Source organism: Melitaea cinxia, chromosome 11 (assembly GCF_905220565.1).
Source record: "Melitaea cinxia chromosome 11, ilMelCinx1.1, whole genome shotgun sequence".
Taxonomy (NCBI): Eukaryota; Metazoa; Arthropoda; class Insecta; order Lepidoptera; family Nymphalidae; genus Melitaea; species Melitaea cinxia.
The window spans coordinates 15,498,853-15,514,258 of record NC_059404.1 but is presented as its reverse complement, the minus strand read 5'-3'; the positions used below and the strand labels follow the sequence as shown (position 1 = coordinate 15,514,258).

General features: G+C 36.0%; 1 protein-coding gene across 1 annotated transcript in view; it reads right to left on the bottom strand.

Annotated features, from left to right (window-relative positions):
• The window catches only part of LOC123657648, a 43,586-nt gene extending 28,542 nt beyond the window's left edge, over positions 1-15,044 (bottom strand). The window contains exons 1-3 of the mRNA XM_045593170.1: positions 14,907-15,044; positions 12,622-12,757; positions 528-736 (exon numbers count right to left, since the gene is read on the bottom strand). Coding sequence (XP_045449126.1) covers positions 528-736; positions 12,622-12,757; positions 14,907-15,044 — 483 coding nt within the window. The remainder of the gene's footprint in view (positions 1-527; positions 737-12,621; positions 12,758-14,906) is intronic.
• Positions 15,045-15,406: the final 362 nt, after the last annotated feature.

Sequence of the window (15,406 nt, the reverse complement as noted above, 5' to 3'; positions counted from 1 at the left end):
ATCCGAAGCAATAGCTTTTAATGTTGTTTCTCTTTACAGGTAAATAATTATGTAATGTTAATAATTTATACATAAGAATGTAGAATCAAGCTGTTTAAAAAAATAACTTGTTATGTTCTATAAAAAATAAAATTCTCTTTACAGAGCAACAATATTATTTTTTTGCTTCAATAAACAACATATTACAGTCATATGACACTCGTAAATCAAAGTGCACATATTGCACTATAATTTCGACCTTTTGGTAATATATAATTTTACGATAAGCTAGAGTAGGGACGCCGCCGTAGCCAATGGACGGTGGATATTTCCTACTGCGGCCTGTCTCAATAAGCCGCATGTGCTTTACGTGTAGCAAGTTGGGTATAAAAATAATATTCGAACTATTATTGTGTACAAAACGCATCACAAACTGTTTCCTTTTATTTGGATACTAAAATCTCATAGCAGTTTGGCTTGACAATGGTTTCCTGAGTTTTTGTATATGCGTTTTTGTATTTAATAATATACAATATGTAAGTACTTACGTCGACGTTAATCCCTGCAAACGGAAATATCTTCGTAGCGGGCGTTTCTGTTGGCGAATATCTGTAGAACTCGTGTCGCCCTCTGTACCACTTAACAGAGTACAATGGTGCATCCGTCAGCTCGTATAAGCAGGCTAAGGTCACATCTGACCCTCGTTGTACAACTGGTGGCGATATCCTCAGGTCGATTGCTCGGAGACCACCAATACCTGTAGGATAGATTAAGCTTTATAATATTTTTTGTTGCCTACACATTATAACTACTACATGTAGTTAATACATGTCGAAATTTCAACACACATACATGACATATAATAAATATTGTTTGGTCCAATAATATTATATAAATGCACCTAAAAGTTACTAGAGCTATCTTAAGATAATAACACCGCTGAGTTTTACTTTTTTTATTAATATTATCAATCAACCAATGCTAGTCTGTAAGGTAAACCATCGTACGGAAACTTGAATGATTTGTAAGAATTATGAGTTGTAGTAATCCTTACAACTATCTTATTTTAGCATTTTTCAATGGACATTTGGGATTACAGCCTTTTCTTCAATTACTCTTTTTATGACATAGTAACACAACACTGCTTGAAAGCAGTATTATTTAGTTCTTACTAGTCATAGTAGGACATCTAAAAGCTGTTACAGAGGAGTTCACAAAAAATATTCTAATTTACAAGTATAATTCGCAACAGGATTAAGCAAGAGTAAGAATCTAATAAATAAAATAAAACATTAAATATAAAATAAGTAAAAACATTAAAGTACACAAAATATAAATTTCAATATAAAACAGAAAGTAAAAGCCATAAAGAAAGACAAAACCAACAATACAATGTAAGAAAAACATGTGAGCCTCAAATAGACGCTAATACCAAAACAATGTCTTATGTTCAAACTAAACTAAAAGCATCTCAAAGTAGCGCATAAATTTGTTCAAGTGAGAAGTTATTTAGGACAAGGTCCCCTTTGCTAACCCCCCTTTTTGTTAACAACGTAATGCAGACAAAGGCGGGCAAGGATTCTCAAACTTTAACAGTCTAATTGTAGGACATTCTTTGTCATTTTGAAGATATTCTGACGATTTATTTTGTTGATAATTTAGCAAAAATGTGGAATTAAATTTATGGATTAAGACAGTTTTTAGATTAAGACGAGTATATAGGAATTAATTAAGCATGAATTCAACAATTAGACTATAAGGAGTAGATAATATATATCTTTGTAACTATGTACAGCGATGAAAAACATTGAAATGGGTAAGCTTAATTCTAACTCAAATAATTTTACCTAAATCTTTAGTCAGAAAATTTTAAACTGCGTAGGTACAATATATAGTAATAATTAAAAATGAGATCGCTTTTTAGGAATTTCTCAAACGTCAGTGCAAGGTTTGACTACCCCAGGCGTTGCTTGAAGCGTTGGAAGCGTTGACGCTAGCAACACTACTTAATACAATAGCTAACTGCTCTACAAAAGAAAGGATCTTTAGAGTGCAATGGATTTGTAAAAATAATTTAAGTTAATGGTAAAACTTTTTATTTGAATTTCAAATAAAATACAGAGTGTTATTTTTATTTCACTAAAATAAAAGTAAAATGCTAAAATAAAAATAATGGTTCTATTCAATTACGACTGCTGCTGATCGAATGTAATATTTTGTCAAATTTTAGTATAGTGTACATTAGCTATGCCCGCGACTTCGTCAGCGTAGAATTTCACAAAATAGTTATTGTTCAGTTCGCAGTTATATAAAAGAAAACTAAAATAAAAGTAGCCTAAGTTACTCCTTACTATATTATCAATCTTCCAGCGAAAGTCCCGTAAAAATCGGTCCAGCCGTTTCAGAGATTAGCCGGAACAAATAGACAGACAGAAAGACAAAAATTGTAAAAAATGTTATTTTGGTTTATAAACTGTGTATACACATGGATGAATTTAGTAAAAGGCGGTTATTTTAATATTAAAAACAGACTCCAATTTTATTTATTTGTATACAGATAAGTAAATATTTTGCTCATACCTCTTTGCATGACTTTAGATACTACAAAGATGGTAACGGCCTTACGGTGACCTTCAACGCTCGGAACATTGCAAGCGCGTTCCCAGCCTTCCAGCAGCCTCGCCAGGAGCTATTACGCGAGCGAGTCGAGCAGTAGTCTTACGAGCAGTATTATTTAGTGTTGAAATGATAAGATGAAACATGATCGCAAGATCTGCTCGCGTCACTCGTCGGAACAAATTCTGAGACATTGTAATCAATACGCAACGAAGTAGCGCGGTAAATAAAGTACCACATCCTTTAATAAGAAAAGGGATCATAGCTATATTTATAGAGCTGTACAATGCGCGCGTTGCCGCGCGTTTTTTTTTTGATTTTTTTTGGTCGTACTAACTTAGAAACCTTTGTAGGCTCATGCACAATACTTTGCTGAAGATCATGGCATGATCAAATGCATAGTTTACGATTCTATAAAGGACATATAGACAAACATTCATTTAAATATATATATAGATTTACCAAGTAGAGCTATTTACAAAGAAGTATTATGAACTTATTGATTCGATGAAAATTGCACTATTGGAAGCCTTGCCTAATTTTTTTTAAAGTTTCAGTTCAAGGTGAGCTACTGCCATTTTATAAAAGTTTCTGTAAATTTCTCTTTATTCCAAATGTTAATTTTAAAAAAATATTTGTATAGCCCGTTTTTAATTCACTCCATATTCAGCTTTCTACAGTTTTTCTTTTCTTTTAACGCTGAAAAATTAGCGAGTTTTAAAACCGTCAACACTAAAGTAAACCATTCATTTAATCACTATTTCTCTTTTTAACATTTTCAGGTTTATTCAATACGTTTTTCATCAAAGAATCCATAATTAAGAATGAATGAAGTTATATTTACGACAAATTGAAATTCTAAAGTTTCTGGTTTTAGTAAATATATCAAATCGTATCATAAAAATTCCTTTTAGCACATTTAAATCGACGTAAAAAAAAGAAACAATAATAAAAAATCGTTTTATCACAAAGTTAAATGAAATGCAAAGAGAAATGTCCCTCAACGCCCCAAAACCTCGTAGTTGACAATCACAGATGTTGGAGAAATTGGACCATTGTAGTCTTTATTTTTAATATAATAAGAATCATAAGCATTTACAGAATAAAGAAAATTACCAATAGCACGAGCGTTACAGGAAAAACTGTATTTTTAATGGAATTCATTAGGTGATATTTTTTTGGGAGGAGAAAAGGTAGAATCACTTTGAGGTGTAAATGGAGGCGTCGGTGTTTCCGCACTTTGTGTTATCGTTATGTTAATGCTTTTCGGTTGTCAAAGAAATTCTTAGACCGTCGGCGTCATGACAAAAGTTAGCGTTGCGTCCATTTGTAGTGTTTGGAGTTGAGCGTCTGTTTTATGCTACTTTAGTCTTGTAGTAGATGATTCTTCAAGTAAGTTAGCAGTATTATCATTTTTGAATTTATGATTTCATGTTGTTGTAATTTTGCTGACTTCAATAATGCAGAAAGAAAACTATTGTTTCTGAGTCTTAATGTTTGTTCATTAATATCTACGTCAATCGTACAATATTTATGTTATTATTATTATTTTACTTCAATAACATACTTCAAGTGTCTCTAATTCATCAAACTAGAATTTGATTGAAAGACATGGTTCCGAAATTAATTTTCTATATTTGTAATAAATATTATAACCGATGTATCTGAATTATCTGTATCCTGCCAACATCTTTATCCAAGAAAGAATTGAACATCAATTGGTATCATCAAAGTACGGGTGATTACCATAACACCTAAATATAAATCATACTTTTTTAAAAATTCAATACAAACAAAAGATGCAGCGCTTGAAAAATTCTTCCTACCGACTTCCCACAACCGATCAAAATTAGAAACGATACTCTTATCGGAATCGAAGTCTCGTAAAAATGTCATTACTGTAGCGATAAAGTCGAAAATCGCATGTACATACCGTTAGTGCCTTTATCTGACTGAAACTGGGCACTTATTTCCAAACTTATTGGCTCCGTACGCAAAACAAAGCCATAAATACAACCCGTACGAAACTTCCAATAGATACTATATATGTATCTAGGGTATGATCACTGTTGTGCTTATGTACATATTATGGTACTTACTTTTTGTTAGTAAGTGTTTTTATGGTGTGTTTTATATGGTTATCATGTTAGCTCAGATGCCATCAAATTGTTCAATAGAATTTTAGTCGCACGGTAACACTATGCAGTATTTTTTTAATTATTAGGATAAATATCTGGCTATCCAGAAATGCGAGAACATTTTTTTGAACAAGGCGGCAGTTCTCGATACTGGCACGCTCAAATAAACAAACAAATTTATTATTCGTAACTTCTTTTGTTTGTGAGCTAACTTGAATAAATGCATTGTCATACACATAGTATTTTATTTACGTGGTAAATTCATCTTTATAAATATACTATCTGAACTGTATCGAACCGTCAGATCCTGTCGTACGAACTATCAAACGCGTAAAGTTAAAAAAAAAACACCTAAATAGATTATCCAATAAGTACCAAGTGGTATGAAACGTACTTCACGACCTAATCTCATACCTACCAAATACACTTTTGAATCATTCAAAAATCTGCCGAACCTTTTCATAATAATGTGACCATAACCGTGACACGTGCATTAGAAAAAAAATATGTAAATACCTATATTACAAATCGACACCTCCTACGTATAACTATGTATCTGTAAAAAGCAAATTTTACAGGAGAGCCATTTAAAGTTTGCGAAAAATTAAAATCGTCATATCTCAGCAATCGTAACGACTTATAACATGAAATTCGGCAAGTACCCTTAATTTGGCATAAATTTCACATAAACAATGAAATTATAATATTAAACCTATAGGTTGTTGTGTTTTAGCACATACATACTTATACGTTGTTCCGAAAAATTTATTAAATCTCGTATGTGCCTTATACATATTTTAACATTGGAATATTCTTGAATTTTAATGGTGTACAGACTGCCAGATATACAATTATACATAGTATAAAATTAGGAAGTATATAGTTTAACTGTAAAACCTGACCAATAAAAATAAAAAACTTGCTCTGAGGGCGGTCTATTTCTATTAAAGCGTCATTACGAAAGCCCTCCTGTCAATATTTGGTTAAAATTTAAAAATTTTGACATTATGAACATTTTAATTTAGTTCGTGAATTATCCACAATATTTCGAGGTTTTTTTATATTTATGGTCAGCCTTTAACACATACCTAATAATTATGTGTTAATAATTAATTTAATTAATTAACTAGCCCGTTGGCGCAGTTTTTAATGACCCTGTGTTCTGCTCCGGGGGTTGTGGGTTCGATTCCCACTCCGAGTCGGGGTGTAATATATATGTGTGTTGTATATATAAGTATATTTTTTTTGGTTCGCTGTCGAACATAATGCGACTCTATAGATACAAAACTGTTTACATGATCACAAACACTCGCAATCATTTCTTTAGTTATTTTTTTTGGATGCTGATGGTTGCCTCTTTTATCCGAGATAACAGTACCATGCAACGAGAGTTTATTCAGAGCGGAGTAGACCATACCTTGCTTAATGCCTAAAGTATTTAAGAACATGGTTTTGCAAACTCGTATTTTCGGTTTAAACCCATTAGAGCAAATAGAGCTATTAATAAGGACTTCTTTCGGCAAGTAATACAGCAGTGTGAATTCTCTTCTGGAATCCGACTCAGTAGTCATGCGACGTTTTGGAATTCACAATATTTGGCTATAAAATCCCAATGACGAATTAGCTCACCTAATGACCAAAACGATACAAATAGTGAATTTCGATTATCAGCTGTAAATTTTTCTGAACATTTTAACTTACAGTTTTCTCCACATGGCAATCCAATATGTTTTTGTTGCATAACTTTCCCACTCCTACTTGTGTACTCCAATCCTAAATTTTTGTTTGTCTTACGTTTAACATCTAACCACTGGTCACGGTGTAACTGTCGTATTCGACCTTTATCTTTTCTTTGGTTAACGCAGCGCTTTTTTCTTTGATTTAAAGATAGGGGGGATTCTAATGATTGGTGTTGTGGTGGCATAGGTGAGCTAACTGATAAAGTCATAGGCGTTGAAGGAATTGTTGAGCTATTAGAGCCTAATTGAGCTATTTCTTGAGCTATTAAAGTTGAAAAACTTGGTGAATCTAAGCACAAATCTTTTGTTTTCACGGAACTAATATTTTGTGTGAGAGGTGAATACGGCAATGTAGGGTCATTAAAATTACAATCTGTAGACAAAACTACTGAAGATGACTTTGTAATTAGTTCAGCAGGCTGTTGTTGTATCTGTTTGCTTATTTCCAATATAACTGGTTCATCGTCATAAGCCTCAACTAGTCTCCTGAGCTGTTGTAAGTCTTCTTCAGAGAAATCTTTGGAGAAACGTATTGGGGACTCTGTAAAGTAAAACAAAAACTTAACCAAAAACTTACCCAGCTAGTCCAAGAAGCAACACGAGTACCCGACGTTGACGACCATACACCTAATTGTTTGAACCTTCTGTTGACAACTGACCCAGACCGGTCCTCGGTATCAGTTGCAGCTCCCCTGGGCACATCTGATCACTGCGTGGTAAAGTCAGTATCTAATTTTCACCCTCTGGATACCGGTCCTACCGGAACTAGACGTGTGTGGCGGTATAAGTCGGCAGATTGGGGTGAGATGCGACACTTTTTTGCATCCTACCCTTAGCGGCGGACTTGCTTCTCTTCCTGTGATCCGTCGAGTTGCGAACAAGAAATATCGGAAGTGATACGTCAGGGAATGGAGTATTTCATTCCATTTGCTGATGTATCACTAGATGGCAAGATCCCTAGGTGGTATAATGCAGAATATGCCGAAACTGCAGCCCGTAAGGACTCAGCGTTTTGCAGCGTGGGCTGAAGCCCGTACCCGTCTCCGGACATAACTACGAGGATGAGAGCGTTCAACTCTGCTGCCAAGTCCTACAAAAGGGTTGTTAACAAAAGCTCGTTTCAACCGTATTGATCGCATCGGAGCCCAATTAGCTTCCCATCCGCGCGGTAGTAGAGCATTTTGGTCACTCTCTAAGTCAGTTGAAATGAGCTTCTGCCGTCCCTCGCTGCCTCCTCTGCTTAAACCAGATGGATCGCTGGCCTTTACTGCGACAGACAAGGCTAACCTTTTAGCGAATCTGTTTGCACAAAATTCGCTCCTTGATGCAGGTAGTGCCTCACCGCCCAGACATCCACCTTGTGACTCTGTTATGTCAGAACTACTCATTCGCCAAACTGAGGTTTTGAGAGTACTCCGTAACTTGGATGTGAATAAGGCTAGTGGCCCTGACGGGATACCAGCAAGAGTACTTAAACACTGTACTCCTGAGTTGTCTCCTATTCTCACGCGCTTGTACCGCCTCTCTCTAAAATCCGCTCAAGTTCCTAAAGCATGGAAGATTGCCAACGTACAACCTGTACCTAAAAAAGGTAGTCGTGCCGACCCGGCTAACTATAGACCTATCAGGATCACCTCCATACTGTGTAAAAGTTTGGAGCGTATACTGAATGATAAGCTCCTAGCATACCTCGAGTTGAATGACCTCCTGTCGGACCAGCAATACGGTTTCCGCCGTAACACGTCCACGGGGGATCTTTTAGTGTACGCCTCGCACATCTGGGGCGAAGCCTTGGACAAGCACGGAGAAGCGCTAGCTGTCTCACTTGATGTATCGAAGGCATTTGACCGGGTCTGGCATGAGAGCCTATTGAGCAAGCTTTCAGCTTACGGAATACCCCCGAGCTTGTGTGTCTGGATATCAGATTTCCTGAGTGGGCGATCATTTCGGGTGGTCTTGGATGGCTCTTCGTCTGACTTGATGGCGGTTAATGTCAGTGTCCCTCAGGGATCAGTTCTCTCTGCAACCCTCTTCTTGATTCACATTAATGACCTCCTCAGGCCTGGTATCTTTGGATACGCGGGTGACAGCACTGTTACGGAGAGATACGTGTCTGGTTCCCGAGCTGATGGGGCTGAAACTCATGAGCATAAGAGGCTCTGGTTGAACGCATGAATTTGGCTTTGAAAGAGGTATCCGATTGGGGTGACGCCAACCTAGTCAAGTTTAATGCTTCCAAAACGCAAGCGTGTCTTTTCACCGCTAAACGGAGTCCATTCCCATTGGCTCCGACTTTCCGGGGTGTATCTGTACCGATCACCGATAGTATTGATCTTCTAGGCATAAATATTTCGTCTAATATGAACTTCGGACAATGCATAGAATCCAAGGCAAAACTTGCTGGTAAAAAACTTGGTATCCTCAATGAAGTCAGGCAGTACTTCACACCGGAACAGCTTCTTACTCTCTACCAAGCACAAGTTCGATCGTGTATGGAGTACTGCAGCCACTTATGGGATGGCTCTGCCAAGTACCAACTCGCTGCTTTGGATTCTGTGGACCGACGCGCCAGAAGACTCATCGGTGACAAATCGCTGGTTTGCTTTAGACTTCAAAGTCTCGAACATCGGCGCAAGGTTGCCTGTTTGTCGGTATTTTACAGGTTATATTTCGGAGAGTGTGCTCTAGAACTATACAATTTGGTTCCACCATCACCTTTCTACCACCGAACCGCAAGGCATCGCATGAATCTACACCGCTATGTGGTTGAAATCCCACGATCTCGCACTAAACGATTTGCTTCCTCGTTCCTAATATGCACCGCAAAAGTTTGGAATGCCCTTCCGGCTTCCGTTTTTCCAACGAACTATAATTTGGGTATCTTTAAATCAAGAGTGAATGGGCATCTTCTAGGCAAGCGCGCACCACCTTAGGCTGCATCTTCACTTGACTTCAGGTGAGATCGCAGTCAAGCGCTAGTCTATATATTAAAAAAAAAAAAAAAAACTATCAAATATCAGTTCCTCTTTCGGTTCGCTTGGCGTCCCCAGAAGAGCCACAAAACATATTTTGTACGCCGCCAGTCACAAAAGTTTGCTAAAAAAACTACCGCATCGAATCGGTTAAATGATTTATTTCTGATATAATTACGATGTATAAGTATGTAATTGCCCTAAACTTTTTTCAATCTTACAGGATTCCAACGACTAAATGTTTAACTGTACAGGTACATTTTTTGATCTTACTGGATTCCAAAGGCTAACTGTGTAAGTGCTAAATACATATTAGGATAAAAAGGAATTACAGTTAATAACTGTGTATCTACGTAGTTACATACTTAAAAAAAAATTGGAACACAACTACAACTGACTAACGGGTAGTTGCTCGTCGCCCGCGCACCTGTGCCCCGCGAATTATAGTGCAACTGGTACTTACTTATTTTAACAGCGTCATTGTTTAAAAACATATGTAGATATATACTTATACGTCTGACAAAAATCAATGTTAGGGTCAAAAAAAAAATCTGATATTTTTGTACGTGATAGATATAAGTGCATAAATGCCAAAAATGTAATAAAAACGATATCGTGTATCTGGCAGATACATCCAAATACGTAGGAGGTGTCGAAATATGTAGATAATTTTGATTAACTATAAAATTCTTTAACTTTGCAGGTGTCATTGAAAATGGATAGTTCAATATTTTCTAAAATAACGAATTAGCTGACACGTTTTAACAGTCAAAATATTGTTCAACTTATTTCGCTACGATTCCATATCATTTATTTTATCTGATGATATTCTATAACTTTGTAAAGTGAACAAGTGTAAACTGAAGACTTTATAAAAATTGGAAATATTTAAAATCGGTTGATACAATAATAAATATTTTTTTAAAAATGAAATTATACAAAAAGCGTCAAAAACTCCTGTTGAATGGGATTTATTTTTACGATTTTAACTTTAATTCAATAGTTTGAATAGATTTTTATATAGAAAATCGAATGAAATGTTTTTTTTTAGTTACAGTATACTGAATAGCTATTGACTGTTGATATAGCAGTAGTGGATTTAAACCCCATTCATGATAAACGATCGTATAGTGTCTATGCTTCGACTTATTATACAAGGCAAGAACCAGGGCAAGCGCAGTGTGGGTCGTAGAAGAACATCTTGGCTAAAAAATCTACGTCAATTGTTTGGGAAAAGCACCCGTTCGTTATTCAGGGCTGCGGTATCAAGGATACAAGTTGCCAAAATGATCGCCGAACTTCGTGTGAAGATGTCACTTTAAGAAGAAGATAGTGTCTATACTATTGTCTAATACTATGTTCTAATACTATGTATTATATATTTTTATATGTGTATGTTCCTTGCGCTTGTATCGTAAAGAAAAGATAAAAAGTCCTTGATTAACAATCTTTTCATTAATAATAATATTTGACAAATGAAGGAATAAGTAAAGAATACGTATTCTATATATTATATTCCATTTATTATATTATTAATATTTGTATAAAATGTAATCAGAATACATACATTTTAAATATTTAGCACTAGAGGGATAAAATGTGGATTGCTAGTTAAAGCAAAAAAGAAACTAAGATTTTCAATATGATACTCTGATATGTGGAAATAGTAGACATAATACTATAATACATAAGTGAGCTATTCATCACATTGGCCTATCGCAGTCCACTGCTGGACAAAGGCATCCAGAAGTCGCGCAAAAAATGGCTTGAATTTATGTGTGTTGCCCATTGTCAGTCACCACGCTGGGCAGGCGTGTTGGTGATCGCAGGGCTGGCTTTGTCGCACCGAAGACGCTACAGCCCGTCTTCGGCCTGTGTATTTCAAAGCCAGCAGTTTGGTGGTCAACCCGCCATCGGTCGGCTTTTTACGTTCAAAGGTGGTAATGGAACTCTGTTTTCCTATAGTCGCCTCTTACGACACCCACGGGAAGAAAGGGGGCGTAGCCCCTCGCTTCCTATGTGTATTCTTTACTGCTTTAACCACACAGTACTACAACCACACAAGTGAGCTATCAATACTTATCAAATAGATTGATTAAAGCTATCAGTCGCAACATTAGACACTAATTCATTTAATTTTAGCTAATTATTGTTTAAAATCCACTTTAACATTGATTACAACAAATTAAATATTATTGAACCGGATCAATTCCAAAATATTCATATATATTATCATAATTTGCTTTTAAAAATCTGTATTCAGTACTTATCCGGTAACCGCAACATCATATAATATGTAGCAATTTAAATTACGTTCGCGATGCGTATTGGAATATTTGTATATTTGGCTATCGAAATGACAACAATTTTCTGCAAATGGATATTCGTATTTCCTTTTTGACAGAAATTAATTTAGCTTAGGGACTTTTTCATTGTTTGGCTTATAAAGATAAATAGTGGATTGTGCATGCTAAGATGTAGTTGGTGACTGTTTTAGTATATGATTATTACATCAAATTTGCAAAATCTCCCTTTGCAAAATCTCCCTTGCATCATTTTGGAAAAGAACTGAACTGAAGAGTGAATTCTTCAAACTGCTAGTTGGATTTCAGTTTCAGCTCCTGCTAATAAATACTATCAAGAACTTATGTACAAGATGAAGTTTATCAAGAGACTGAAAAAACCTGCGGTCACTATCTCGCCTGCCCATCGTGGTGACTATGGGCAACACACATGAGTTCACACCGTTTTTGGCGCGAACTTGTGGAGGCCTATGTCCAATAGTGGACTGCGATAGGCTAAAATGATAATAATGATGATGATGGAGTGAACCAAACCTTTAGTTTACGTTTTCAATATTTTTTGAAGTCGCTTGCGACTTGAAAAAAAGGAAGAGTTTCTTACTTGGGCTGAAATTTTTATGTTTTATTGAGAAACCTTTTACTGGGTGGATCGATTTCGATGTTTTTTTTTAATCGAAAGATAGCTATTGTCATGTGGTCCCATTTAAATATAGTCTAAGATACGAACTAGACATGATCTTCACCCATCTGCTTAATGGATAAATAAAATGTCAACTTTAGTATGTTAAAGATAAAACGCGAAAGGGTTGGCTGGAAAAATCTAATAAATAAAAATATTTGCAAGACGTTAGAAAATTTAAGATTGCGTACTCACCAACGACATCAAGTCTGGCTGTCGCTGTGTAGTGTGGGAAAGTATGGGCGTTTTGTATAATTTCACAGCTGTAGTTGCCGCTGAGACTCGGCGTCACCCGCATCAGAACTACGTGTGTTTCGTTTGAGTTTAACCTCTGTAACAAAATTACAAAAAGTCATCAACCCAGTTCACAAAGAATAAAAATGTATTTATTTTTAGATTATCTCGTTGGCGTAGTTTGTACTAGCTTTCCTTTGTGCTTCGGAGGTTGTCGGCTCGATTTCCGCCTGAGTCTGTGTGTAATATTTGTATTTATTTATGAAGAGTGAATTCTTCAAATCAACGCTGTGCAGTAACGATTAGTAACATAGTAAAGTACCATTCTTAAAGAGTTAACTCCAGTAGCGTGTCGTAGCTGATACGTACACATCTTTATTATTATCACTTCAATTGCATAAGTAACGTGCTTTTGTCCGGACGGAACAGGACGTCAAGCTTTGGAAATATCGTTTCATTGAAAATGTAAGCGAAAAGGCATACGTCACGTAAGCATGGATGGTTCGCTCTAGAGAGCTAAAGTAGGGAAGTAGGTGCATTTACCCATTGTTACTGAGTTACTGTCACGGTGCGTAGGCATTAAAAAAATTGTTTCCATCAGTGTTTCGTCCACGTTCCGTCCCCGTCTCGTCCACGTTCAAACGCCTGACGGATTCTAGTATATTTCAATGTACCAGATACCAAAATAATAAGATTTATTTTTTCATAAATTAAAATTTTCAATTGAATGTTAAAAGTAAATCGTCCGTAATACTATTAAATAATTTAATACAAAGAGCATTCAGACTTCTTTTGTCTACAACAAAAGGACCACGTTTTTTAAAATACTTCACAAATATTGCGAGTGAAATACAATATTTTTATAAATGCATATTCATATATTTTTAAAATCATCGATCAAAGTCCGAAATATTATTAACACAGAGGCTGAAAATGTATTTTTCATTAATTACTGGTATTGCATATCATGTTCGAGAAGAAACGTCGAAATGTATATTATACTAGCTGAGCCTCACCCACGGTTCCAAGCGCGTTTATTGGAGGAAAAAAATAGCCAATAGTTTTCCTCAGGAAATAGGCTATACAACACAAAAATAACTTTTCAATCCGAACAAGAAACTCCTGAGATTAGCGCGTGTAAACAAAAATCTTTTCAGTTTTATAGCTGAAATTTTATTTCGAATTTCTTTTCAATGGTCTAGCACTAGAAATTTTTAGTATATTCTGAAATTATGAAGTCATAATGATAGACCATACCTAATAAATACCTATACCTAATTATTAATCAACAATGTAGGTATATCCTCATTTCAATTCCTTCCTAAAATACTAAATTAAATTAATTTGAATTAAAATGAAAGGAAACATTGTCTAGCTTCAAAATATAGTATTTTTTTACTAAATAATATTTCAGTGAAATATCTCTACTGATGTTTTTATTAGAACGAAGATTGAAAGTACTGTGTAGAGGTAGAAGATGTATTGGATGATATTTTGAGATACGATTCAGCCTGTATTATCCTACTGCTGGGCATAGGCCTCTTTCTCCACGTAGGATAAGGATCTAAGCTTAATCAAAATCGATGCTCCACTGCGGGCTGGCGGATATATTGTCTGCTATGAGTAACGATCGCTATCAGGTGTCTGGATACATTAAGGATAAAATTTAAAGCATTATAATTATAGCTTTTATATGCGTTGTTAGCTGTAGGAGCTAGTTCTCTCTATTTTTTGGGAAAGTGAAGTTAATTGCATTACTTTATTTTTTTATTCAGCTATTAAAATGGCATCTTACCTAACAAATTACCTATAATTATGTATGCTATTAAGTTTATACGAGGTATCATACGTAAATGATATAATATCATACTCTTCAGCCTGTAATATCCCACTAATGGGCATAGGTCTCTTTCCCCATGTAGGAGAAGGATCAGAGCTTAATCCACCACGCTGCTCCAATGCGGGTTGGTGGATATACTCCCTACTATGAGTAACGATCGCTATCAGGTGTACATGATAACAACCGGGACTGACGGCTTAACGTGCCCTCTGAGGCACGGTGGGGAGACCCACAAGAACTGCACAAACACCCAGACCACGGCAAACACCTGTATGGCCAATACAAATGTTTTTCATGTGCGGGGATCGAACCCGCAACCGCCAGCGCAACAGGTACAATCCATGGCTGTGACCGTTGCGCCAACGCGGCGTCATCATATATGTAAATGCTATAATAAAATACTCACATCAACTTTAATGCCATTGACTGGCATGACCCTGGTAGTCGGTGATTCTAGTGGCGAATATCTGTAGAACTCCTGCGTACCACGAAACCATTTGACGGAATATATTTCGCTCTGTTGTATTTTGTACATACAAGCCATGGTAACATTTCTCCCACGTTGTACCACCCTCGGTATTATGTGAAGTTCCGTTGTACGCAGCCCTCCGGCCTCTGCAAACAAGGATATACACGTTTAATGTACAAGGATATAATGCTGATAAGTAAAGATAATATCGTATAATTAACGTCATAATACGCCAGGATTAGCGTGATATAGAATGTGGTTAAGGTTGCTTATAGTTTGTGTTCAGTACAGGGGGTTCTTATACAGTATTGACTAAAGTTCTAGTTTACAGTGCTTAGATAAAAGGCAATAGATACGAGAGAGAGTTTAAAAATCTGAATCTGAGGTAAGTTCATAGCTTTTGATTAGGTCGAAATATGTAAATGGTAGTAAAAAAA